Source organism: Colius striatus, chromosome 7, assembly GCF_028858725.1.
Source record: "Colius striatus isolate bColStr4 chromosome 7, bColStr4.1.hap1, whole genome shotgun sequence".
Lineage (NCBI taxonomy): Eukaryota > Metazoa > Chordata > Aves > Coliiformes > Coliidae > Colius > Colius striatus.
This window is the reverse complement of record NC_084765.1, coordinates 6,935,341-6,962,862: the sequence shown is the minus strand read 5'-3', so window position 1 is coordinate 6,962,862 and position 27,522 is coordinate 6,935,341. Positions and strand designations below refer to the sequence as shown.

The window sequence follows — 27,522 nt, the reverse complement described above, 5'->3', positions numbered from 1 at the left end:
CAGCCGGCGGGAGACGGGAGCGGGGCTCTCGGCGCGGAGGGACCGGGGGTGTGGGCGAGGAGGGGGGACACACGCCACAAAAGTAAAGGAGGATAACGCCGGTTGCTTTGCCGCTCCCCGGCGGAGTTTCCCCTCGCTCTTTCGCTGGCGGGAGAACCCGCTTTGAAACCGTGATCCCGGAGGCCTCAAGCACTTGGAAACCTTCCGGGCGTGGAGGCGAGGTGCGGGGGACGGCGCGGTTGGCACTGCCGGAATAAAAAAGCAGCGGGCATCATCCCGGCCCCTGCCGCGCTCGGCCGCGGCTCGCTGTAGAGTTTATTGCATCCTTCCCCCGAGCATCTTCGTGCCCCCCCCACCCCCCAAAGGATTTTGGTTCTGTAGCAATTGTGGAGGGTGCGCGTGATGCGAACTTTGTGCGCCATCGCATAAAAACAGGAGAAATACCCCCTCGGTGGCGAGCAAGGGCCGGGGGGGGGGCAGGGCAGGGGGCGCGGGGCGGGGGCTGCGGCACACGCCGGGACGGGGCCGCGCCGGAGCCATTGGCCACCCAGAGCCATCAATCACTGGGGGGCGAGCCCGGCGCCCCGCAGGGCCGCGGCCGGGGCGGCCCGGGAGGCGGCGGAGGTGGGGAGCGACTGGGTGCCCAGGTATTGGGGATTGGCGGGTGAAGGGGGGTGAGTCAGAGCCCGGCCCCCTCCTCAGGTGCCGCCACCTGACTTGGCGGGTAGCTGGAGTCCGGAGTTGGCCGCAAACTGCAGCGCAGCATCGCGGGGGCCGGCAGGGCAGCTGCGAAATAACCCCCGAGGCACGGGGTAATACCCTGGGAGAAGCCGGGGGTGTGTGGTGGGGGGCGGGCGGCTGGAGCGGGTGCCGCGGCGCCGAGGTGCCCGCGCTCCGGGCGGGGTAACGCGTGTTGTTGCTGCCACGGCGTCGGGATAGTGGATGTACCAACAGAAGGTGTTGACACGGAATTAACTCTTTCCGTCTCCTGCCTTTCAAAATTTTCTTTTACAACCCGAGACCTGACAGGAGGCAATTTTTTTTTGAGATTCAAAAAAGGAAGGCGTAAATATTTTATTAGGGAGAAATGCGTTTTTCGCGTGCCTGTGTGTGCATACGTAGAGCTTGCATGTGTAGCTCTCCGTGAAATGTAATGTTACATTTGAAAATTACTTATCTATGCGTATTTTGCGATAGTTTTTTGACAGAGCGGTAGCATGCCGATGTAACATTAGCTGTTCCTAAGTTTGTGTCAGTCCTTTTATGAAAAAGTGCTGGTTTATACCTGTAAAACTGAACAGATGCATACAATAGCACATCTCCTGTGTCGCTGATGGTAGAGATCCAAGCTGAACAAGGTTTGCTGCTCCCAGGATAAGAATTATATTTGAGAAAATGCACCACACTGAAAAAAAAAAGAGGAAAAATGGTCATTTAGGTTTCTAGTGTAGTCATTCTTAAAACTACCACCGTGAAGACGTGGAAGATATTGCACATTGTTTTACTTGACAGATGTGAAAAATAATGCAACTTTTATTCTTTTGTACACATCTGCTGTATGTAACCTTCAAAGAGTGACAGCAGTTGGAGAAAGAAGAACAGCAGTAATTCAAAGTAGCCTTTAAAATATTTTTTTTTAATCTTGGGCCTAAAATAAATTTCTTTTTAAAGTTTGAAGTATTCAGCTCCCTTTTGATGTTTTCTTCACAGTGGTTCGCGGTAAAGAAGGTAATAATTAGATACTTCTAGTAGGTGAGCTGTAGGACTCTATAAAGCACTAAATGGAAATCGGAGAATTGACACACAAGCCAGTTTAAAATTTTACTTTTTTTTTTTCTTTCTTTTTCCAGTCCAGCATTTGTCATTGAATTTCATTTTAAAAAGATGCTTTGTTTGGCTTTGTCTTAATTTAAGTAAGGAGATTTGTTCTTAAGATTAAAGATTAGAATAATAGGAAGCAATTGCAGCTTATATGCTTACAATCTTCCTTAAAGTCAACTTTAAAGTATGTAATACAGCTATTCAGGGATCCTCTTATAATTTGTTTTATGCCAGTTAGTTGTAATTTCTTTCTGTAACGTGAATTGTTATAAACCTTGTAAAAGATGCTTATTATCTTTATGTATAATTCACTCTCATGAACAAATTGGATTTTTTTCCATGAGTGAACTATATTATGAAATTTAATGTTCTGACCTTACTTATGCTAGATTACTGAAAATAGTGTGATTTAGCTTTTCTGAAAGCCCAAGCATATTTTGGTTGTTGGTTCAATGTGTCATTTTCTATTCTGGTTTTTAATTGCAAAAAAAACTCAGTTAGACGTGTAATTTTCACACTACTTCTTAATTTATGCAGACAGTGAAGTTCTTGCTGTGTAAAGGAAAAACTTAAAAGTTTTTTTTTTTTTTTCCTGTAGCTTTGATGGCTAGTGTTCCTGTTAATGGCAGTCATTTCTCTAACAGGAAAATGTTTTCATTTGTATTTACTTTTCAGTGCAGGGCAATTATGCTGCTCTGTGGTACACACTCTTGGTAGTTTCTATCTCAAAAGAATTACAGTACTTAGAACAGGACTGCGATTTGAAGCAGGTGTGTTTTACTGTTATGCAAAATAACACTAAAATATAATTGAAAGAGAAATTAAGGAAACAGCTGCAAACTTGGAATAATAACCACTGCATTATGATTTGTGAGCAGTTTGTTGCAGGCATCTTCCATCTAACAGCAAAAATTTGGCTTAGGAAAGCTCACCTTGTTGATTTTTACTCCTGAAGCTATGGCACTTATTCTTACAGGAGGAAGTTAATGTGAAGACCAGACCATAAACTTAGTAATGGACTGTCTCACTAGTGACTAAGTTTTTTAATGGTAATTTTATGGTCTAATTTCATCTTTTTGTTTGTTTGGGTGTTTTTTTTCCCCCCTCCTCTCCAATACTGAAGATGATGAAGGATAGAACCCAATTACTGGAATAAAGGTTGCAAAATGTCTTAACCCAACTAACATATGGAAGCCTACGTAGGCCCGAGGTTGTAAAATAGTAAAATAAATGGCCTATAGCAGGCCATCTGCCATTTGTAGGGCATTTCTGTCGTGTTTCATGCCAAACTGGAAATTAGTCTTTGTATTAAAAATATATTTTGAATACAAATCAAAGATTCCAAATATTTTAGCATTACACATGGCAAACACATTTCTATCTGGGAGCTAAGAAAAGCCCAGGAAAATCATGCTGGAAAAAAATACTGCTTTGTTTGATGCTCCGGGCACAGTCACTCTCTTCTCTTTCCTATCTCTTTGTCTTCCCAGTAAGCACTGATTTACTTTTGTAAATTACACATCAGATAGGAAAAAATCCACTATTGCATGTGCAACTAGAGGGAGGGATCAACTGATGCAAAGTATCATAATTTCATTCATGCAAGTCCTTGCAGCTAAGATAGCGTGCTCCAGCTGAGCATCTGCCTCATAAACACGGCTTTTAAAGAGTGGCTCATCTTGAAAGTATTCTTCTATTCAGCTGATCAATTTTTGCCAAGTCCCTCTGAAAGGGAGGCAGCTGAGGTATCCTTAGTTTATTGACTGAAGAAATTGAAGCTCAGATTCTGTGCAGGGAACTCGAGATCAGGTCTGGGAAGTTTCTGACTCTTGGGGCTTGTGCTTTAACTACAGAATGCTCCCAGTCTTAATGCAAAGTATGTTTAAGAGTACTTTAAAGAAGTGAGAGATAGGAATGCATAGAAGGAAGAGTATATGTCTTTAATCTTATACAGAAATATTTATGTGTAAAATTGCACTTAAATCTATCAGATAAATCGTTACTGTCTGGTGATGAGTCCAAACTAGTTAAATTACTAGTGTGCTATAATATGGATATTTTGATAACATTGCCTAGGTACTAGCCTTTCTCTGGACAGATGAATACCTTGATTCAGAGGTATTTGGGTGGACCTTTTCCTGCATTGTTGTAAAAATTTTCTGCTTTGCATCACCTTTTCATAAGTCCCTCAGTTGTCACTTATTTTGTAAAGATAAAACAAGGCCTTGAAAACAAGCGTGGGTATTTGTAGAAAGCCATTTGTCCTTCAGGAAACCCAGTCCATTTGTTAATTTTGATGGTTGCAATTAGCACAAGATGTTATTTAAAACAAGAAATAGTATATTTGGAGTATTTAACTGGAACTTTCAACTCAAATTCGCCCCCTGCCCCCCAAAGATAAAGTCTTACTTTAAGCATTCCTGTAGAAGTGTTTCGTGATGGAGGTAAAGGATGAGGCAATAATGAATAGTAATGCTTAAGAGAGTTGGGTGATGGGTGTATTAGAAATACAGAAAAGGTCTTTAAATGGGAATCAGGAGAGGATAGAGTAATATGTCTGTGTATGTTCACTTCTTTTTGAGTTTATAGCGATTTGTGCTGTCTTTCTCTCCAGGCAGAGGTCTGCAGAGTTGATGAGAAGCTTCTGGGAGTCGGGAGCCACCTGGAACACAATGCCCTACCCTTCTCCCGGCCTTAGGAAGCTGTGAGCTGCTCATGTCCATAAGGAGGAAGGATGGCTCATGGAATTCCTTCACAAGGCAAAGTTACCATCACGGTGGATGAATACAGCTCCAACCCAACGCAGGCATTTACACACTACAACATTAACCAGAGCAGGTTCCAGCCCCCGCATGTACACATGTGAGTATTGCAGGTGCCTGTGTGTGTCTGCGTGAGTGCTGAGACCCAGAGCTGCTGCTGAAGGAGAGGGGCAAAGCTGGGAAAATGGGTTAGTCGCATTAGCTAACAGGCAAAATGGTTACCAAATTTCTGCTACTCTATCATGTGGAGATAGGTCTTCCTGCCTGAGGCACGGTGACACCGACCTGGGAGCCTTGCCCTGGCCATGACTAATAGGGTACGTTTTCTGAAACTTTACTGATCTCACTTTAACTTGCCTGAGGGACCCATTGCTTTAAAATTTGAGCTCCCTTCTCCCAGCCCTTACACTCAGCTGCGAAATAGGCCTAATTGGGACTAATTGTCCCCCCTGATCACTGAATCCTTTGTCCTTCTGGTTGTGAGTGAAACGTGTGCCGCATGCTGCATTCCACTTGCAACCCGCAGTACAAAGGAGCCAGAGGGGCTACCCAGTGGTTCCTCCCAAGAAATACAAATACTGCCTTGAAACAATGTCCCAGGCCCCAACTTCAACCAACAAAAGCATGGGAAGTGGGGAGCTAGAGGCTGCTTACCTACCTCGTTATTCCTGGGCAGTCTGTGACCCTCAGGATCAGTCTGCTGCACTGCATCTAGGGACAATGGGTTGTGTTAAGAGCTAAGTACCAGTTTTAACTCCGAATTTCCTTCCCATTGTTTGGTTAAGTTTGATCTTTATCGGTTATTTCTGTGGAGGTTCTTTTTCTTTTAACATTAATAGACTGAAGAGCACGTGAAACTGAAACAAAGATGACATCTCTTGACCTCCTGTGCGCCATTGTTAGTCAGGATTTTTTGAAGGCTGTCGCACTATTCAATTTGATCAGGATTTTGCATAATAAGAGGGGAAAAGTTGTATGGTGCTTCATTGCATTTTTGTTATGTAGAAGCCTGCCGGAAGAGTCATAATGTAGGAGTTCAGCACCTTCTAATAGGATTTCTTGAGGTTACAATCTTTCTAAAGGCAACTTGAAGGATAGTGAAGAGTGTTCCTGGTGCATGCCACTTTTCAAGGTGGAAAAAGTTTCCATAAATTACATTTACTTTGTCACTACAATGATGATGTAACTCTTCTTTTAGAAATATTTCAGTTTTCGTGATTCACTTTTCAGGCCTTTTGTCAGCAAATTTCTGTGGCATGTTTTGTGCTCCAGACTGCACTACTGACTGACGTTAAGCACGAATTCTATGTAGAGAACAAATTCAAAACAAACAAAAGAAATGTAGAAAGCTGTTTTAAAGAACCCCTTCTTAACTCACATTGGTTTCAGTGGGAGCTGATTTTAGGATCAACTAAGTGAGGTTTTCAACAGTGTGAAAATTGCTTATGCTTTCTTTCAAAAGCTCACAAACGTTTACACAGCTACTTCTCATATAATTTGTGTACCTCTTAAATGTCACTGATTTGACAGATGCCTTAAAATTTTTTTACTTATTTGGAGACATTGTGTAATCGAAAAAAATACTGAAACTATTAAAGTACAATATTGTACAGTATTTGAAAGGATTTTAAAATGGAATACTGCAGCTTTCTCAAAATTGGTAATTTGGTTTCAAAGAAGGGTGTGTCATGCTAAAAGGGAGATAAAAACCTGGAAAAATTGGAAGATTAGTCCCAGATTTACAGTGGAAGCAAAGAAATTAATGTTACATTGCAGGAGGTGAGTTCCTGTGTAGGTCTGTGTAGCAAATGATGGGTTTTAGAAAGCCTGATGAGAAAAAAAAATGACAGGATCCAATCAAGTATATACAGGGTAAAGGAAAGCAAGGAAGTGAAGCTATGAGTATGGCTATGGGTTTATATGATTGTAAGATCAGTAGAGCTGTTTTTGGGGAGGAGAGACCAAATTGTGTGGTAGCTTCACAAGGGGTTTGTTTTCCTAGTGTCTTGTAATGGAGACGTTGTGCATATTTCTGAAAGGGGATGTTACCAGTGAGAAACCTTGTAAAAACAGCGTTAACAGAGAAACCATGGTCTTTTACCCTGTTGTGTCTTTGCTTGTGCCACATTGCTGCAGCTGCCAGGTTTGTTTGATTTGCTTTGGTTTTAGAGTCTGGTTGTTTTTTTGTAGTTGTTTTTTTTACTATGCACTTTTTTTTTTTCCTAGGAGTGAGTTTGATGAGGTTTTATCCTCCAGTGAAAAATTTGTTTTAAAAATCCCAGGATAATGGTACATGAGTAAAGCAACACCAGAAGTGAGCATCTTGACACGTATATGAATAGCAGGACTATATATTTTTGCAGAGCCCTGCTGCATACCATAAATCGGTAGCTGGGAACAACTTGAGGACAGGACAATGTTCTATCCTAAAGGAAACTGTTCTTTTTTTTAAAAAAAGTAATTTCTTTATGCTATACACCTTGATGTGCAAAAGTGAGAAGTGGATTCTTGGCCTATACCGAGCTATTTGTGGTTCTGGTATGCTGTGGGCCCATCTCTCTTCTCACACAGAGTAAATGGAGAAAGAGCCTGTGAGTATCACTGGGAAAGCCTTTTGGTTAAGACAGTGCTGGCTTTTTTCTGCCCATTCTGTGCTTTTTCTCCTGCTTTCATTTTGTGCCTTTCACATGAGGGTGTCATATCATTCGATCAGCAGGGATGCAGTTCTCTCTTACCATCTTTATATCTATTTTTACACCAGCACTTCTTAGTGAATCTGTTTAAGTGTACTATGAGGTAAATAACTGTGTATTAAAGCTCCCTTTTCTTGATCTGATCAGTGGTGTCAGTTACTTTAGCTCTCGTGTAGTATGACTTTTGAATCAGTTTGTCCAGCCTTTGTATTTTATTTCTCTACTAATTAATGTTTGAACAGGTGTTTTAAAGACAATTTTTACTGTAGGATTATTTGGGATAAAGGGATGTCATGTTAAATATTTTGTCATCTTGAAGCAATGCTCCCACCCACAGGTTTCACTTAGTTTCTGAAGATGTTATAAAATATTTGTACTTTAATGCTTTGTACCAAGTCGTGTTTACTTTGTTAATTCTAATTAACTGTATCACCCTATTTCCCTGCTTTAAAGGGCAACTGCAAAATAATAGCAATTATAATATGCCTACCTTTGCTTTTTAATGGTTATTATTCTTCTGAAAATATTTGTAGTTCATTTTTTGTCAGGAATTGTGACTTCAGAGAGGCAAATACTTCTTGCTCTTATTGGTATTCTGCTGCCAAGTATTATAATTAAGGTGTTTTCCTTAAAAAAAACCCAAAACTTGTAAGCCTGTTTAGATCTTCTTGAGATAGTCTGAAGCTATGGCAGTGGTGCCAGCATACCATTCAGCAGCAGCAGTGGGATGCAGCCTGGAGACAGGATGATCATATGGGAGGAGCCAGCAGCCCTGGACAGGTGTGTTGTAAGCTGCAGAAAGCTTCAACCCCAGCCTCAAAGTAGAGAGGACAGAGAAAACTTGTACTAGTAGAGAGGATAGAGAAAACTTGTAGTATCATAAGCAAGTAATAGGGAAAAAAGTAAAAAGACTGAACTTAGAAGGTACTTTGAATTCATCAGGTACATTTGCCATTTGCTTAGGATGGTCTCTCTTTTATTTTAAGAGGTTCCTCTCTCTCTTTTTTTAAACTTTGTGGCTTTACAGTAGTCACCACAGTGGGTTTTTAAACAATTTTAATTTAACACAAATTACTAAGGCTCCATTTTGTGAAACGTTCTCATCTTACTTGTTTTTTGCCTCAGTCCAGTGGAAAGGCACTGAGAAGAAAATGGGCCAAATCCAAATGGAAAATTTTTCATTTTTCCCAGAGGGAGAAATCTTCCTGTTTGGGTGTAATGCATCATTTACTTTCACAGGCAAAAAAAAGAGGGAGAGTGAAGTATACTTTGTGTATCTGTTGTGGAAAATGCCTGTTGTGACAGGCCCAGGTGGTGAGAATGAGGGTATTTTGTGGAGATAAACTAGCTGTAGCTCAAGCTGCCGCAGGCTGAGCCTTTTAGTGGAGTTCATTACCTTACCTCCAGTCTCACCAGAGGCTTGGTGGCTTCTTTTAGAATAGTTGGAGTTAAAACTCTGGTATGGTTTAAATTCACTGGCAGGGGAAAGAGGAAGGTTTGTGTGCCAGTGCAAAAGTCTTCTAAATGAGTTTATGCATACCTGGTGATATATTGAACAGTCTGCAACTATATAATTTTACTGCCTTTTCTGTACTGATGTAATTCCCCATGTGAATATTCTTATTTTAAGACAAAGAATATAAACAGCCTTTTATATTAGTAGAACTATATATGTATAGTTGAATAAAGTGTTTAAATGTATGTGTGTAAATGTCTATAGTAATAGTAGTAATATAAAGATATAGCTGTATAATCAGAAGAAAAAACTTTCAAGTGTGATAAAGCCTTAAATTGTTAAAACCCAGAGATCTTATTAGACTACTAACCTTGAGAAATAAGATCTTGCTGCTTTTTGCCTTTTCTTGTTTTTTTTTTTTTTTTTTTTCTTGGGGAAACCATCCTGTATTTAATGGATTTTATAAACTCCCACTGAGATTAGTGGGAAATCATGCATTTGATTTGTAATACTCTTAGCTTTTGTTTCATATAAGGTGTGTGATATTTAGGAGGAGGGGGAAAGAGTTTGCATTAGTAGAATGTGGACTCACTTGACATTTAGAGAATAGTGGAGTTTGTGGATGCAATACTATTGGCTGAGAGAATGCAGGGGTTCAATTGTGAGCTAGTTAGCTATACCTAGTGTGACAGGGCAGGCATTTTCAGTTGATACTGTTATGATAGAGGATCTTGGTTCTGGTGGAAACTGTAACTCTGTTCATTAAGAACACTTACAAAAGAATGCATAGCTCTGATAGCTAAGTTCATCTTCATTACTTATTTTTTAAAATAATAAACCCCAGCGCTTCCTGAAACAATTGAGTTATATTTAAACTCTAATCTGGAAAACATGAGTATGTTGAACGGGTGTAATTAAAACTTCAGCCTTACTTTTAGATACAAGGATTTTTACCAGGCTCATTGCTCACAGTTGGTCAGTTTACCTTTGTGCAGTTCTAATCTCCTTTCCCTCACTGGTCCCTGGGTGGTGTGAATGCCTACTGAAACACAAGTAAAACAAACCTGGTTTTCTTCAGCCACCAGTAGCTGAGCTTTCCCTGCAGCATTGTGGGGATTCCATTGGAAAGATGGGGAGCACAACAGCTATAGGTGAGGAACCTTACAGCTGTCCCAAAATAAATAGTCCCCACTGAAAAAGAAGGCTATTAAGTTATTGGATTTTCTGATTCTCTTGCCACACACAGAACAATGGAAGTGGAATTGCTAAGATGCTAATTTTGTCAATAAGAGAACACTTTAACTGGAGCTTGGGCATGTGTATATGTCTCAAGATCTCTACTGATCTTAGTGATTTTATTTAAAGTGACTTATTTTGCAAAAATCTAAGCATAAGTTCTAAAATTAAATTTTAGATGTAAAATGAGAATAAAAACTTCATGAGGATCCACTCATATTTAAACCTTTGAGATGTTGGAGTGGAGCATGCTGAAAGTGGAATGTTCATAGAATGGTGATGTAAGGCTTGGGGATTGCAGTTTTGTAGTCAGCCCCCAAATTTAGGCTCCTTGTGGTGTGTTTATGCACTGTAGTCATAATATGCTAAACTGTCTAGGAAAATTAAGTTACTGACCTCTCTTTTTGTCATTGTAAAAAGGAATAATAATACCAACTTGTCCTTAAAAAAATGATCTGTCATCCCTGGAAGGCTGATGCTGTAGAGGTATCAATATTATTGTTATTATAAACGTAGGACAGGTTTAAAATCATTTTTGTTACCATCATCCTATTAGTTGCTATATTTCCACTTTGTCCTCTCCTAAGATGGAAACCAGGTCTGGTTTAAATTGGTGATAAAACCCTTTACCTGCAGTGCTGCTGGGAAGAGACAGCCGGGGCAGTCTCCGTAGCTATCAAAATTGATCATTCATTCCTCTCAAATGAGTTGTTTGCCGTGTGCAATTGCAACGGTGTTGTCTGAGTGTAGAAGCAGTGCCCATAGGCTACTTGTAGGGCTGCAAGGGGAGAAGTTCTTGATGCACTGTAGCAGGGTCAGACAAGCGATACTTGAACTGATTTTGCAAGGAAAAGTAGAGCATATATGCTGAGACCTGGGGCTACAACTCCAGGAAAGAGGATTCCAGGCCTTGAGTTCATGGGATGTCAAGACTGCACAGGGAGAAATGCCAAGGGGACACCCAACTCCCAGTCTACTGGGGACTGTGCAGAGGAGCTACCAAATAACCTTCACTGCATCCAGTCACCACTATTTCTTCTAGCTCAGCTAGGCTGTGTGAAGTTGTCCCACACTGGGACACTATTCTGAGTGAAGTCCTGGAAGGTTTTTCTGTGGAGGAGTGCTGAAACATCCCACGTGCGACCTGATCTAGGTGGACCTGCTTCTGCAGGGGAATTGGACTAGATAATCTCTAAAGCTCCCTTCCAACCCCTACCATTCTATGATTTTATGCCCAGATCTCAGTGCTGGACCTGCTGCTTCTCGGCTGCTCCTTACTCCCCCAGAACGACACTTGGCCTCATCTCCCCAGTAGCATTGGCAGCGTCTTTTGTGAGGCTGCAGTGTAGATCACACCACTGAAATGATCTGGGTTAAAAATGTATGTTTAGTGGTGTGCTGTAGTTTTCTGTTGTGTTTTTTTGGGTTTTTTTGGTTTTTTTTGGGTTTTTGGGTTTTTTTTTTTTTCTTTCTTATTCCCAGTGAGCTACTTCCAGTGATCTCTTTCTTGGTGTATCTCGGCAATAGTGGGTTATGGGGGTGGCCAGCACAAGGGAGAGGGCAGTGAGCTTAGGGATCAGCCAAGGAGGTGGATTTTTCTTCACCTTACTTCTTCATTGATGAAATCCTGCTTTTGATACAATACCTTGTAGAGGAAACCAATAAACTCTGACGGGAGTTTTTTTATGTGTTGTTATGCATATGTATGTTAATGTTATTTTACACTGTTTTAGTCACATAAAGAAGCCTTCATGTAGCAGGTGCTTCAATTGTAAGGCTTCTTTTAGTAGCAGAGCACTGTACATGGACATTTTCATGATGTGATCTGATTCTACATTATAATAGTACCTGTGTAGTTCACTTAGTGGTCAGTCGTACTGAGTGACAGTTGACTTAGTTTCACGTCTCTGTGTGTTCTTATTTCATGGGAGGTGTGTGACTCAATCTGACCACGAATGCTTTCTGCAGCAGTGGTCCCTGCCACAGTACCTTGTGCTGGAGGTGTGCAAGGGAGAGATTGCTTTCCAGGCGAGTTCTTTGCTGTGAAGTAGTTATTAAAAAAACCAGCAGGAATACATTACTATCAGGATGTTCTACTGTCACTGGAAACTTGTCGTTTCTTTTTTTAAAATACCAGGACAGTGGGGATACTGTTGTGGAAGTAGCAGATTCTTGCTCTTGTGTGATGGCTCAAGGGTGAGAGTGCAGTCTGTCCTGTGAAACAGTTTCTAGAGTGTAAATCCCCATCAGGGAATTAATACTTTACAAACCATGAAGACCCCACACTATGAATCTCATCCTAGGGTTTTTGGCTGATGGTTTTCTCTTAGCGGCAGAATGAGACTGGTGCTACCTATCAGCAATGATGAGAGCATGTTTCCTGTCATGGGTGGCTTTTAGAAGCCCAAGGAAAGTGCTGTACCCATCTAGGCATGCATCTTGTTATTTTATTTCACAAATTGTTGTTTGACCGTTGTGTTGGACAAATAAACAAATGGAGAGTCCTGTAAAGAACCTGGATTTAGACTTTTATGGTAGATTACTATATGCAACTTACATATGTTTGATACAGGACTGTTTCAGAACTGCTGAACTGTTGGTGATTGAACATTGCTTTTGTGCTGAATGCTACATTTCTAATCTTGAGCTACCAGAAGTGACTTAATTTCTAAGTTGATTGCCTCACATGGGTATCTATGGGAAGAATTAGAAATGATGGGCCAGCATGTCTCCTCAAAAGAGCATTTGATGAGTTTTGTTTTGAATTCTGTGAAATGTCATAACTTGAGAAAGTAATTGTGCTTAGGTGTAGCAGAAATACAGTGAAGCAGAGATATAAAGCCTGAACCTCCTAGAACAAACTAAAAAGTTACTTCTTTGAAGATACAGTAAAGTTTGGTGAAGGGCTTGGTTACTTGTGTTGCCCCAAATGATGAGTGCTAGGAAGTCTACTCAGTCAGGCACCTCTTAATTCACGCCAAAGATTCCAGCAAGTTGTGAGTTTTGGTCCTTGAAGCAATGGCTTCTTGTTTCTAGTGGTTTGAATCATACTTGGCATATGTAGTTGCAGTTTCACAGGCTTCATCGTGATTCTTTCTGCTTGCTGAAAGCCTTGATACTGGCTTTCTGGTCTTTTCTGTAATGTGTACATGCAGGGCAAAATAGAGGACAGAGATGAGTGTGTCTGTAGCTATACCTGCAGATATTTCATAGAAGATGTTTCAGAAGATATAAAGAGCTTGCTATTTGATGGGCTCTGACAATTCAGGTCTTGCTCGTTTACTTTCAGTTTTGATGTCAGCCATTAACATTGCAGTTTTTAGGTCTTATTTTGCAGAGGGCAAGTTTTGTGACAGTGTCTCTGATAGTTTTTAATTATGAGGAAGCTGTGGCCAAAACATGTTTGCATTTAAAACACTGAAGTCATAGCAATTCTATCTTGTAGTAAATGTAACTAGGCTTTATTTAATGACCTTTGTTTTGATGCCTTTTTCAAACAAAAAGATAATGTTTGAAAATGTTGTACCCAGTAATGCGTAACAGGCCTGGAGCGGTACCCCGTGGGTAGAGCAGAAAACTACAAGTCTGGATTCTAAACATTAAACCTTAGGTACCTGGAGTTGCAGATATTTTATTTATATCCTGAAGAGCTGACCATAAAGCTTGGTCTTAACCTCTATAAACCTGGAGATTTCTCCCAGTTCTCTCAGCACACCAATTGTGTGTATCCTGCAGGATCCGCTGCATCAAGCTTGGCTGAAACAAAATGCTAGTGGGTGAGTATTGGTGTTGTATGCTGCTGCAGAAGCTTTCAGGTGGGTGTAGAGAGGATGGAGAGCTAGTCAAACCTGTAATCACCAAATACAGTTCTCTTCATAACTGTGATGGATAAAGCCTGTCTTTCTTTTATCTTGTGCATCAGAGTGCTGTCAACAGAGTTCATCTGTGTACTCTCTCTGCTGACAGGGAAATGCTCTCCCATATTTTTATGTGCCCTATTTTATAATAGGCGTATTTTCTAAATTTAAATCATCATGTTGTGGGGGGACACCAAAGATTATTTAAGTGATTGTGCTGTGTAACATCTTGTAAGGTTTAGTTTTGTCACAGGTTCTGGATTTCATATTCCCAGACCCTCTCTTCCTTGCATGCTGCTTGACATTTGGGCTACAGAGATTCCACTGGATGTTGATAAGGCGAAAAAACAGTACTGGAGGCTTCCTTGCAGCAGAGTCCGCACTTACTATACTGGGCATTAACTTATATCCAGCACATTAGACTTAAAAGCACACAGCCATTAAGTGTAGCATTCTCTTCCCAGGAGGGCAGCAGATGGAGAAAGAATGGGGGAGGGAAGAAGAAAGGAGTATGATAGAGAGACTTTATCTGATGCATTTGTAAGCCAGGAAACTTGCTATTTACCATGTTTACAATTTCTATGGTATAAAGAATTGAGTGTAGTGACCGGGAGCATCAGGGTCAGTACATTACTCCTAGATGTTTAGCTGTTGTATCTGTTTATGGCAAGAAAAAGGTGCTAGTCCAGTATATCTTCCCTCACGCTCCTTTTATATAGGGAGCACAAAGAAGAAAGTCATTACTTTTTAATTACTCTAGGCTTCTTTGCTTCTTAAAGCTCATTACTTTTGACCAGCAGTGAGAATTACCAAAGGGTTATTTCGTTTCCTGTGAATGATCAAGTAGTAGTTTTTGAGAAAATAATTGTTTAGAATGAAAATTTCTTGTGGCCCAGCATATTTAATAAATAGGAGCCTTGTCCTATACTTGTTAAATGCAGTGATTAGTGACACTTACTGCTTCTAGTGAGACAGGACCAGTCACTTAGAGATGCCAGATTAAATATCTCTCTCAATTTCAAACTATGATTCTTTCAGGGACTACTTTTCTCTGATTGTTAACGATGTACATATAAGATTATGATAATTAACAGATATTAAAGAAGGAGGAAATGTGTTTATGGTTGTTTTATTTTGTAACTTCCAAGCCAGGCAGGCATTCACTTTTCATCTTGGTGGAAAGAAGTAAAGAAATTATGACTAAATAAATACTTAATTAGTGTGAAAAATATATGCAACTTGAGTGTAATCTTAGAAATTACTTGAAAGTTTTTTAAAGAAAATGTTTTCATTTTGATTATATGTCTCTTGACATTAGTTTGATTTTTATTTTTCCCCTCATCATCTTTTGTTGAACTGTGATACAGCTTTGAAAGGAAGGTCTGAAGAAAGGAACAGAAGAACAAAATTTGTTCTGTTATCATCATCATTCTATAGCTTGAAAATTTCCACTTAGAAGACCCTCTCTGAGTTGCTGAGGGAGACAGATGCATTGCAGTTTCCTTGGAAATTTTTGAGGGTGTTTTAATTATTTGCACAAAGTTCTTAAGACAGTTTTTCCACTGGAAAGATTGTCAGTATAATGAGGCTGTACAGATCAAATACTGTAATACCAGTTTGAGACGCCCTCTGAGAATTAAAATGATGATGATAATCCTCTGGGGCTGGTGTATGATGTTTTTTTCCCCACTGTGACCTTTGGTGGTGTTCTGCAAGGCTACTTTGCTTGGCTGCTTTATGAGAGTGCTGATGTGTTAATGGAAGGATCACACATACTGTTAGAACATTTTGGCAATGAAATGAAGACCTTTAACTCTTGGAGTTTTTGTCATTTGTTGTTAGTTATCTATTACCATAAATTCTGTGCCTTCATGAAATAGGTTGTTTTTAAAATGTAGTGCCTTTATTTTCTTTAAGCCAGGGGAGAAAGGAGATCTTTAGAATTGGTTTCAAGGAATTTAAGTGGCCTGTGTTCAGGGAGATTTTGTTTTGTTATCAAGCCTATATTATATATCATTAGTACAGAGCCCCTTTTCCTGAAAAAAACCCCAAAACATTGTTTCAATCTACATTGTCAAGAGGAATGCTAATTTAAGTTGAAAATTAACTTTGTCTCACCTGGCTTCCTTGACAGTCTGTTCATAATCATCATTTAACCCCACAGTATGCAGGGATTCACTGTTTTCAGTCAGTATTTCTCTTTTAAGACACCATTCTACAGAAGGAGATAGACCTTTTATGAATCATTTTATTCAATGCAGAGTTAAAAGGTGTACACTGAAATGCATAGAGTCAGGAAGTTGGTAGTTTTTTTAATTGATTAGTTCAAATTAAAATGGAGGTCTACAGAAGATTTGGTACAAGAAGTGGCAATCTTCTGGATATGTAAGAGGCAATGCAATTTCTTTAAGAGTCTAGACACTTGTCCAATAAAATGCAAGAGGAATGTACTGGAGGTTACTACTACAGAATAAATGGAGAATGATAAATGGGTAAATGATCTAAAATACCCAGAAATAATCAGAGATAAGACAGTTCGTAGGACACCTTGCACCTACAGCTGTATTTTATTTGTTATGATTTTAGTGTCTGCATCTGTGATTAAAGGCAATCTTGCTCTAGCGTGAAGTGTAGCAGTAATATATGGCACTTTACTGCTGCAGCGCTAGTATAGGAGTCTGTCTTTCAGGTTTATATGTGTTTTATTATTTTCCTAACAAAAGCTTTTTTAGATTTTGAGCTTCCAGCCTTCTGCCTTGTAGTTGTTCACAAGGGAATCTGGCAATGCTGACCAAGAGGTAGCACGTTAACATACTGAGAAAGGTCATTTGAACCTTTCAGGGCTGTGCCCAGAACCGAGCAGCTTTAAAGGCTCACTTTTTTTTTGTTCTTTACATTTTTTCTTCTGTTGGGTTTAGTGTGCCTTGTGAGCAGTGTCAATGTGCTGGGAACAGATTCTCTTTCTCCATGTATGCACACAGAGCTATTGTAGTTACTGTTAGAGCTTCCTTCATAAGTCTCCCACAAATGACTGTCAGTCTCTTACCTGTCAGGACTTCACGTGGAACCAAGAGGGTATCTCTGTCTCCATTCATACCAGAGTTTCTTCAGAGAACACCAGTTGCCATGTGGTCTTTATTACACAAATGTCTTTATAGGAACTAGAGCAGAGTGCTTTGTGGGTTTTCCAAGGCACTAAAGAGCTGTCATGGGGTAGAATTTCTGTTTGTTTAGAGTCGGATTAGACAATGAGCACTAAATGAAAAAATCAGATATCCTGGTATCCATCCCCTGAATCATCTTATCTTAAACTATATACTGTGCATTTGTAGGGCATGAGCAGTGTTGATGAGCATATTCAGAGAATTTATGGGTAGTTTTTTGGGTTTTTTTTCCCTCTATTTTCCAAGCAGAAAGTGGCAGAGAACTGAGTTAAAATGTTAATTCCCTGACGGTATAACTTCAGAATATCGTGTATCAGCTACATGGGTGGCTGCTGGAGTTGCCATGTCCAGTGTTCTAGCACCCTCCTGAAGGTTGTTACACTGCAGAAGGAACAGTTGAATGGAGCATGAGAAAGTTTCCTGGACTGCCTTAGTTTACACTTCAGTATATTATTGTAAATGAAAATCATCTCTACTCTGCTTGACTTACCTTTATGTGAAACAGTGATAGTCAAGGACCATGGCATATGGGTGGCTTTATCTGGGAGAGATATGGAAGAGAGTAAAACCTACACTATCCTTCCATAATTTGTTGCCAAATAGGGGTGAATACCCTGGTTCAGAGTAGGCAATGACAGTTGTTAGCAGCAGTGCTCTGGGTGCTCACATACCGGTTACATTAGGCAGCATTTAAACAAATGTTTGAAAATGTTTATCTAACTTTTGCAGTCAGTTTTGGTCCATTTTTGGTTGTGTTACTGTACATATGATTACAAATGTGACTGCCTGTGTTCTTTGAGCATGATGGAGTTGAGAACTGTTCTCTGTGAACACCGTGTGTTTCCCTCATTGCCAATTTTTGGTGGTATCACGGTATCTCTTAGTTGTAGGAGGCATTGTGGTTGCTGTACTAGTTGCAACTTGAGGCTTTAGTGCTGTTGGTTCAGTGGTTCTTGCAGATCTGGTAACTGAAAGGGATTTAAAACCCAGGTGGATACAGTATTAAAGCAATGACTACACAGGGCGTAGTACAAAACATTTCTGTTTGTCTTAGAGATGCTGCTGCCTGTGTTTGTGAAACAGTCTTTAGATCCATTACACAACTACAGTTCTCATTTCTCTGAGGAGCCTTATGACTGTATTTAGGACAAGTCTTCTGCAATGTAAGATAAGGCTGCCAGCAACCCTGCAGCTTAATCAAGTTAGAAGTTCAATTGTACAAAGGAAAAAGGAACCTTACTCATTAACCCCTGTCTATCTTTTGCTAATTAGTAAAGGTGGTATGGGTAATTGCAAAAAAGACTTGAAGGTAAATTGAGACATTTTAGTAGATATTTCCCCCACTGTGAGAATCTGACTTTGCAATGGCATGGGGGGACACCAGTCCACATGTGCTATTTAAATAGGTCTGGATTCTGCATTATAAATATGCACTGGATGCAGGGGAGAAAACCAGCACATTCTCTCAGGATGCTGTTAGGGCCAAGCAGAATCTCATTAGGGACAACTTCAAAGATCAGTTCCTCATGTCCATAAAAACAAGTGTAAATTATCTTCTGTGAGCCTGCTGTTAGCAGTTGCACTGTTACATTATGCATGATTCTAGGCTGCACATGGTATGAACAAACTGCACTATGTTTCATTAGTGTGTTTCATTTTTATGCTAAGCGTGACAACTTAGCTATTTATTGGTGGTGTTTTGGCTAATACACTATTTGACTTAAAAATTCCTCTTTTATTAGCTGTTAGTAGTGACACAATGTCTGAAAAAGGACTTTTAAGGTGCTATGGTGTATATGTTTTTACAGAGGAATAGCATATAGACAACCTTTTGTATTGACAGCTTTATTTGCTTTCCCATTCTTCGTTCATGGGCTTAGTAAGAAAGAGGCTGCTCCTGACTCTTGGAATGAATCATGAAGGAGCTTTCTGTGATGCTGCTCTGCAGCACTTAACCTAAATGTTTATGAAAATAATAAGAGGGTAGAACTTCAAGAACTTGTGCTTTCATGAAGCAACATACCCAGTCATATACATTTCAAAGACCAGAGTGTAACTGTTGTCGGGGAAATGTTTTGAAACAGTGAGGTGCAGCCTCTGTGCATATCCTAAGTGGGATCACGATTTTTAAATCTTCATTATCCTCACAGAAATGTTTAAGATGCTGTGGAATGTTTTCTTAAACTGACCTATATTACTAAAAAGGACAAAAGAATCTTTCCCCCCGCCATGTGATATTTCCGCTTTTTTTTTATATAGCTTAATCACTATTCGAGCCAAGCTAGAACTTGCACTTGCACACCTAGTTAAGCTCACCATGGCCTTCAGATGTGCTCTGATGCTCCTAAATGGGTCAGCAGTCTGGTTTGCACTGTGGTTTCACAAAGGTCTGCAATGTGGCCCTGCTTCATGCTGCTCAAAATGTGCTCCTGGAGCTGGTTCAAGCCACTGCATGTTAAATTTATAATAACAGTGTGTGAAGTCGTGGTCTCTTTGCAGGGCAGGGGAGGGTGCATGGTGGTACTGCAAACTTGAATAGCCCTCAGTCTTTTGCACTGCTGTTCTGGTCTCCTCATGTCTGTGTTGCACATGTAACATAATTGAGAATAATCCGCTGGAGTTGAGAGGGAGAGAAACTCCACGTAAGCCCAGCCCTGTTCACTAGTCCTGTTCACTGCCTGTCTCTCCAGACAGTTGTATTTGCACACCAGGAGATAGAGCTGAAGCAGGAACCAGCCACAGCAAGATGGGGCTGGTTACTGCATAGTCTGGCAGTGCTGCTGAAAGGCAGGGTTGTCAACCTGTACACCCACACTGACTAGTAATGGCCTCGTGTTGAATGTATGGCTGACTTTGCAGTTTGTTTGCAGAAATACTTCATGAGACATAGCTATGCTATGAAATGTGTGGTTTATGTGTCTGGTGGTGTTGGATGGTTTTGAGTTTAGAATTGCAAAGCTACAATGAACCCACCTGAGACTTTCATGTCATTTCCAAACAACATGTAAAGAATTCTCACCATTGTTCAAAGCTACAAGAGTAATCTGGTCTAATTTCTACATCCTGAAGGACCTGAGTGCACCTGTGGAGATCAATGGGAGTTTGACTTTCTGGAGGGCCAGAGTAGTGCTTTTAAGCATGGAGAGTGCTGAGCTGCCAACTGCTCTGCTGATGTTGCCACCAGGAGTGACAAAGCAAGGCTTCAAAAGAAGTGCCCTGTTTTGAGCTGTAAGGTAACGTCTCTGGACCTTCATGGGCATGGAGGCTTCTGGGAGCTGTGAGCAGTCAGCATGCTCCTACCTGGGACTGTGCAAATGGAATGAATGAAGAATGGGCTTTGTCACATGGAGCCTTTGACATGATGTTCTCCTCTCGTTGAAAACCCTTAATCTTCATTTAGAGCTCCTACCTACTGGCTTTCCTGGAAGAAGAGGCAGTTTAGCTGGACAGAGGCCAAATTCTTTTTAGTGAATTTTGCTCATACAGTTCTAATGTTAGTCATGTTAATGGGTCTGCCTAATGACGACACAGGTTATGCTGGTAAAAAAGCTTATACTCTTGACAGCAAGCAGCCAGATGGAGAAAAATTATCTAAGCAAAAGCCTTGCTCCTCTCTGGGTTTAGGGTGGTTTTGTTTTATTTCATGTATATCAAATCTTTTACTGTTATAAAAACATTGCAAAAATAATTTTGTCTAACTGACATCACTTTCTAATGCAGAGTTGTCGGGATTTTAATGAAATTAATAAACATTGAGTTCTTTACTCTGGGAAACTCTCAGCCACTGCAGCTGCCTTTTAAAATCTAATGAGCCAAAAAGCCTGGGTGGAATTTTTTTCTGTTCACTAGGTATAACAGAAGAGGATTTGACTGCCTTTTTTTCATAGGTTTTAAAACCAAAGGAATCAAAAAACTGTCTGCTTGTTTCTACATGTATGTATGAATGGACATATACATATAGTTGGTGTTTACCTACCTATTACCCAGAATGTTTACACGTGGTAATAGCTTTGCCCTTCCCTGGACACTTGCTTCCTTTTGAGGTTCTCTTGGCTTTGATTTTAAAGCCTATAAAACCCAGACGTGGTTTGTTATCTCACTACGGAGTGATCAGTTTCATTAGAAGTTCAAGACTGTTTTGGGAGGAAGTCGTCATTTAACATCATTGTTTAGGTCTGGCTCTTTGTCTGACCATAGCAGATAATGTTTGAAAGGGCGATAAGATAAGAAGTGGCAGTGATAGCTGTGCTGCAGGGTTACTGGAAGGGCATGAAGATGGTGTCTGGCCGTTGGACTTTAGAGGACTGATGCTTACTTGTAATGGGTGATTGAAATGTTCTTCTCATAGAGTTGGCAGTTAATGTGGCAGTCATGCCAGCGCGTCCCTCAGGAAAAATTAAAGTGGTTGTAGGAAAACAAAAAAGAGAAAAGCAAAATCTGTAAAACCGAACAGAGCATAACTCTGATTTTCATATACAGCATGATCACTTGCCACTTCCAAAGTTCATGTAAGGATATTAAAAAGATGGACTAAAAAAAGAATGGATGGTTAGGAATGAGATGCTGGGAAGGAAAGGTGTGAAGAAGGTTATGAAATACAGTTCCGTAGCACAGTAAAGAAGCTCCAGTCAGGGCTCTTGATGTCTCAGTATATTAAAGTTAATTGCTTTTCTTTTTTTTTTTTTTCTCCATTCATTTTGTTTATTTGCTTTTAATTTGTCTGTTTAGGAAGTCTGTCTTCCATCAAAGCTGAATACTGTCTTGAACAAAAAGAGTCATCTGGAAGTCGAACGTAAGGTGCAAGATCAAACTATGTCTGAAATAGAGAAAACTCGTTAGCCCAAGCAGGTTCTTATTTATGTCTTGATAGGAAGGGAAAGCACCATTTAACAAAAATTATTGTGTTGATCCAACATGTAAAGAAACAGCCCACTGCCTTCATTCCTGCCTTGTCCCAGAGCTCCTGTTGCTTCACTTGTGCTTGTATTCACCTGCCTGTGAAGCTGAATTGGTTCATGGAGGGGCCACACAGCTTCCAGGGCTAGTCCAAGTCAGATGTCATACCATGAGAAGCAGCAAGGTAGGCACAGGAGAACAGCTCGAGCTATGTCTATGTCTGTACAGCTCTGCTGAGTGCTCCATTATAGGCTGTGTTGCCTGAATTATTGACTTGTAGTACTGATTCAGACAACTGTTATTGCAGCTGCACTGTGAATGAGATTGGGAAGAGGTTTGGCTGGACAACTTGCCTGGAAAGGAGGAGTGACTGGGAGAATGTGATCAGCGACCTGTCTGTACGCTCCCAGTATAGGTTCTGGGTCAGTGGGAGAGGAAGAAGTCCTTTTTTCCCATATTCCCAACAAGTACCCATGAAGTGGTTCATGACTCACTTTTTTACACTCTAGCTTTTAAGGAGGACCAAGTCTCTGCTTGTTTATTTTACACTCTTAGCCTGCAAATAGTGTCTTTTCTAAATCTGTGAATGGGGCATATGGTAAAGGGGAACATCTTGATAGACTTTTTGGTAAAAGTCACTACCTTCCATGAGTCTGAGCATGGTGGGACACTTGTGAAAGAGGGAATCACAGGGCTGGGAACCATCAGGGGAAATCCAGGAGACAACAGGTCTTCATGGTTAACACTTTCCTCTGCTTTGCTTACCAATGTGAAAAATGACAGCATGGTTTATGCAGTCAACAGCACTTCTCTGCACTTGCTTCAAAATCTAAAAGTGTCTGTACAAATCTAAAAGTGTAGATTGTATTATTCTTGGTGTGCAGCTCTGACATCTTGTTAAACTGGTGGCAGGCCATACTTAACGTCCCAGGGCTGAATTCCCTTTGTTCCATACTGCAGTTGTCCTTCCTCATATAAGCATGTTCCCGTCGTGCTTGGACAAGAATTGCATTTTTGCCATCAGGCTGGGAACTGAAAAGTGAGTGACACATGCCACAAGTCAGAGACCTTGTTAAATTTCTGTGAGGTTCAGTTCCCTTTGGGTAGCTGACTGGTCTTAAGTCAAGCACAGCTAGGTGTACCCCTGCTTCCTGAGGTCCTGGGACTGTTGGTGTGTATACCTGGCAGGTCTCCTCATACTGAGTAGTACAATGGCTAGTAGTAGTTCAGGCTATTCTCTGGGCATAGTTTTTAGCAAAGGTCAAGGTCAGAGAGACTTACTGGGTTGTGTTTTGTGCTTGTGTGTGCACACCAAGGGAAAGTGGCTTATAAGGAAGAGTATCGTTACACAGTTAATGTCATTGATCTACATGGCAATGATTGTCAGCCACTTTAATTAGCTGTTCTACAAAAAAGGTACACCCTTGCTTGTTAAACTAAGTTGTATTTGCTGCTAGCTTGGTGGCACATTGTGAAGGATACATGGGTATCAAATCATAGTAACAGCAAGATATTGCTTTGGTGAGAAATGGTCTTTTGGGAGGTTTTGATGTTTCAGACAAGAAAATGTGATTTGTGTGGGTGGAGATAAGCATAGCTCTTTGGAACTGCCTGATATTCTCTCCATCAGTTAAAGATGATCATTATTTTAAAAAAAATCTAGCATGTTATTTAACAAGGAGAGAAATAGACCCTGATCTTTGTTACTGTAGGTAATAACAATGGAATAAAAGCAAGTGCTAGAGATGGTTTCTTATGTAAAAGTAGTTGCTTGCTGGAAAGCTTGAGTGAGCATGTTACCATTTGGTTTCTGCAGCAGCCTGCACGCAAAGCTGTTCTTGAGGAAAGATTTAGAGCAATTTTGCAGAAGGCAGATTGACCAGAACCTCTTCATTCCAGAAAGAGACAGTTTTGCCCTTTAGGGGTATAGTTAAGTCTCAAGCCTTCACAGCTTGCAGAAGATGAAGGAGCTCTAGATTTTATAGGCCAAAGTAAACCAGTAGAGTGGAACTGGGCAAAATAATCAATTGCAGAAGGGATTTCCAGAACAGACTGAAGTATCTTGCCGGTTTTGCCCTTAAGGGCAGTATTGGTTACAAAACAGTCTGTAAGTGTTCTTGATTGCCAAGTAGTTTTGAGGGAGGAATGAGAAGAAAGGTTGCAGGAAGTCAATCACTTCAGTCAAAGAACTAAGAATCGTAACTGCTAATTTTGTTTAAAACAGATGACTGTGAAAGTATTGATGTGAATAGAATAGTTTCACTTTCCTGTGTGTAGTGTTACAGTTACTATAAACTTTGACTTCATTGACTTCAGTAAGCACTTGGAGCTATCCAGATGGAAATTTCAGTGGCACCACCAGAATGCAGAAGTGTAATGAAAACTAAAACACCAAATGGATCCAGATGTAAAGGAAGAAATGGTTAGGACAGGTGCTCCCAGGTTTTAACAGTTATGGATTGGTTTTTGTGGTATTTTTTCTTGGTTGGGGGGGAAGGGGGTGCCTCTCTGAGCAAATTACTGAATTAGTCTGTTTCCTTAGAATAGTTACAAGCTTGTCAAAGATGCTGGGAGGTTTTAGCTAATATATTTGTCAGAATGTTTAGTAATATTTTCTCCCTGAAGACTCAGGGAAATGTGTTTATTTTTTTATTTGCAATTCCCATACCCTTGCAGAGCTATTGTGGAATTCTGTCATAGTCTGTCCCTGGAAGGTGTGTTTTCCTGCCCCACAATGACAGTGAAAAGAACTGACATTTCATCTGCACGCTGAGAAAAATTATTGTCGATGGGTAGGTGGGTGCAATTTTACACATATTCTAAGTCAAAGCAAAAGTAGTTTTGATTGTTTAAAAAAATCTCAAACCCACCTACCCAAGGTAGTTAGTATAGGTGACAGTAAGTGCACCCTGATATTCCAGATGTTGATATATTTTGGTTTTCCTAGTTTGTCTATTCTGCTGTGAATTTTCAAGTAGCTGAAGCTTGCTTTAAGTTTTTATTACTTGGAGTACATGTTAAAAACATATAAATTTCTTTCTAAATACTAGGAAAAGTATGAAAATGAGACCTGAGACTAAGTGTGTATTCCTATAAGGAAACTGATTCAAGATAGTTCCTACAGAAAAGGCTGTTTCTGCAGCTGGTTCTCTGAAATTCTTCTGGGTGTGGACATTCATATTCTTTAGGAAAAGTGCTTAAGCTAAATCAGAAAACAGGACTGTGCCTAATAAATAGACTCCTTGGGGAGTCATAGAGAAGAAGTTATGGTACTTTTAATTCACACAGCCTGTCTTCCTTACTTAGTTACCTCCTCATATTCCCCAGTTTCAAGAAACCAGAAGATAAATAAAACTAATGAAACTTATTCTTTTGCAAAAAAAAAAAAAAAAGAAGAATGGATGGTGTTGGTTTTGGGGGGGATTGGTTTTTTTGGGGCTTAACTCATGATTGGAAGAATCTTGAGGTACAATTTCTCCTTCTTTAGCTTATTAAAATGGGTTTTGGTGGAATTAATCTATGTGTGTGAGACTTTATGTACCTCCGACTATGTAAGCTGAAATGTACCATTAGTCAGTTTAAGCATTATCAGCACCCACCACAATAGGCTGATTTTCACCCATCTTGGTTATTCTCATCTAGATGGGAAATGATGGTTTCTGTTTATTCTGCTGCAGATAGGATGTTTCATAGTGTTTGCATGTCTAATGCATTGGTTGAAGTAATGAAATTGCCTCTTTTGTTTTGAAGTGTAATCAGTAAGATTGCATTTGCATCACTTGTAACTGAATCACGTAAGTGACATTACATTGCCCACATCTCATTTTGGATCGTACAATGTTATGCGGCATGACTTGTTTCCCTCCTTCCTGGAGCTTTTCATGGTGATGTTCTTCCTTTAAATTTAAAAGCTAGAAAGTATTTGCTTTTTTCTATTTGATACAGAAATTACTTTCTGCAGTGCAGTTCTATGACTGCCATGTGAACAGAAATTTTGATGGTATGCAACATACAGATCTGGAAAGCAGACAGTTTTCGAAAGCTTTCAAGGTCTTACGTTGTTGCATATTAAGTGATACTAAGTAGGTTTGTACAATTAGCAACAACTTCTGAGTCATGTGTGATAATACCTTATTACTGTTCACATATGGAAGCTGCATATTGAGGGGTTACAGTTTATTTGGCTTTGGAATTGACTTGTAGATACAAAAATCAAAATGATTCTGTTGTTCTTCCTTTGTTTTCCATGTCTTTTGTTACTGGCACAGAAGCAAAAGTAAATGCATTTTTAAATTGCTTTTTCTAAAAGTATCCCCGAGGTAGATTTCTGTCTTGACTATAATTGATTTTGGATTTGATTTTTTTGGGGATACATCTCTGGAAATAAATAGTTTAATACAGTAGGAATAATTGCTAACTGCTGAAGTCAGTAACAGTTCTGATAAGTATGAATGTGCCAGATGCTCCCACTGAGGACTTGTAAGTCATTAATTTTTATGATAGAAATACAAGCGAAACAAAAATGTTCTTAGATAACTTGTAACACTGTGACTGCCCACAAACCCTCTGCTTATTAACTACATTATTGATAATACCTCCTGATCATATATGCAGCAGTGCTTCTCATAATGTTGTCTAAACATGACATGTGTCGAATAAATGCCACAGACAAGTCATAGGGAAGGTGCAACACAAATATTCATGTGCTGGTTTTTATCTACAAGTCTAAAAATTTTCTACAAGAAGGCACTGGTGCAGAATTCAGCAGCCTGTGTCATACGTATACTCATTGCTTAGGAGAAAGTGTATGGGAACACCAAAAAAGAGTGACTTTGAAAAAGAAAATAAAGATGGGAAGAAAGAATGAATTGTGCAATTCTAAGGAGTATCTCCAGCTGAAGCTGCATTTGTGCAGTGTTCTGCTAGTGCAGACTAATGTTTGTATCTTGACATATTGTGGAATGTATACTATTTGACCTGTGGTTTCCTCATCACAAGTTGTTTAATACTGGAGAGAGAGAAGAGAGGGAGAAAACTGTCTGGTATAATGCTTTTTAGCTGGGAATGTATTTGGCACAGTCTTTCACAAATAAAGGAACCTGCTTTCAGCGTCTACCGTTCGAGATAGTACAGCCCTCTCCAATCTGGTCACCAAGGAGTTGCAGCATTTTGCTGATTGAATCCAGTTCTGTCTGCAACTGAGTTTTATTTTAGATGTGCATGTCAGGGAGATGATGTTAGCTGTAATGAAGACAATTGCAATAGACAAAAAAAAGACTAAAAAGATAAAAGTGCAAAATTCTCTCCGGTAGAATTTTATGCCTAAAGTAGTAGTTTATGTTTCTATGTCTCCGACAAAGTTATCTGTGAAGTGCTGAGAGAATATTTAAGAGCAGAACTTTGGTATATTTTTCCTCTTTTCAAAGAAAATGATAGCAAATAAATTTATACTTTTCTATACATCATGAGGCAGATTCAGATCCCTTGCCAGTCTAAATCCAGAATTCAAGTTGACTTTAAGATGACTGTCAAAATTTTTGTCAATGGAATTAACCAGGAGTATAGGAATAGTAAGCCAACTGCATGACTATGTAACATGAAAGCTTACATAATTTCAGTCAGCCATTTTATTGTAAT

At 39.9% G+C, this 27,522-nt stretch overlaps 1 protein-coding gene across 4 annotated transcripts in view; it reads left to right on the top strand.

The window, feature by feature from the left end:
- MPPED2 (metallophosphoesterase domain containing 2) overlaps nucleotides 1–27,522 on the top strand; it is a 111,478-nt gene that overhangs the window by 845 nt on the left and 83,111 nt on the right. The window contains exons 1-2 of one of the 4 annotated variants that reach the window (XM_061999797.1): nucleotides 607–647; nucleotides 4,436–4,683. In XM_061999797.1, coding sequence (XP_061855781.1) covers nucleotides 4,556–4,683 — 128 coding nt within the window. In that variant the 5' untranslated portion in view covers nucleotides 607–647; nucleotides 4,436–4,555. Of the gene's footprint in view, nucleotides 1–606; nucleotides 648–2,818; nucleotides 2,871–4,435; nucleotides 4,684–27,522 lie in introns of those variants that run through there. The other 3 variants (XM_061999798.1, XM_061999796.1, XM_061999795.1) reach the window with 3 other exon arrangements.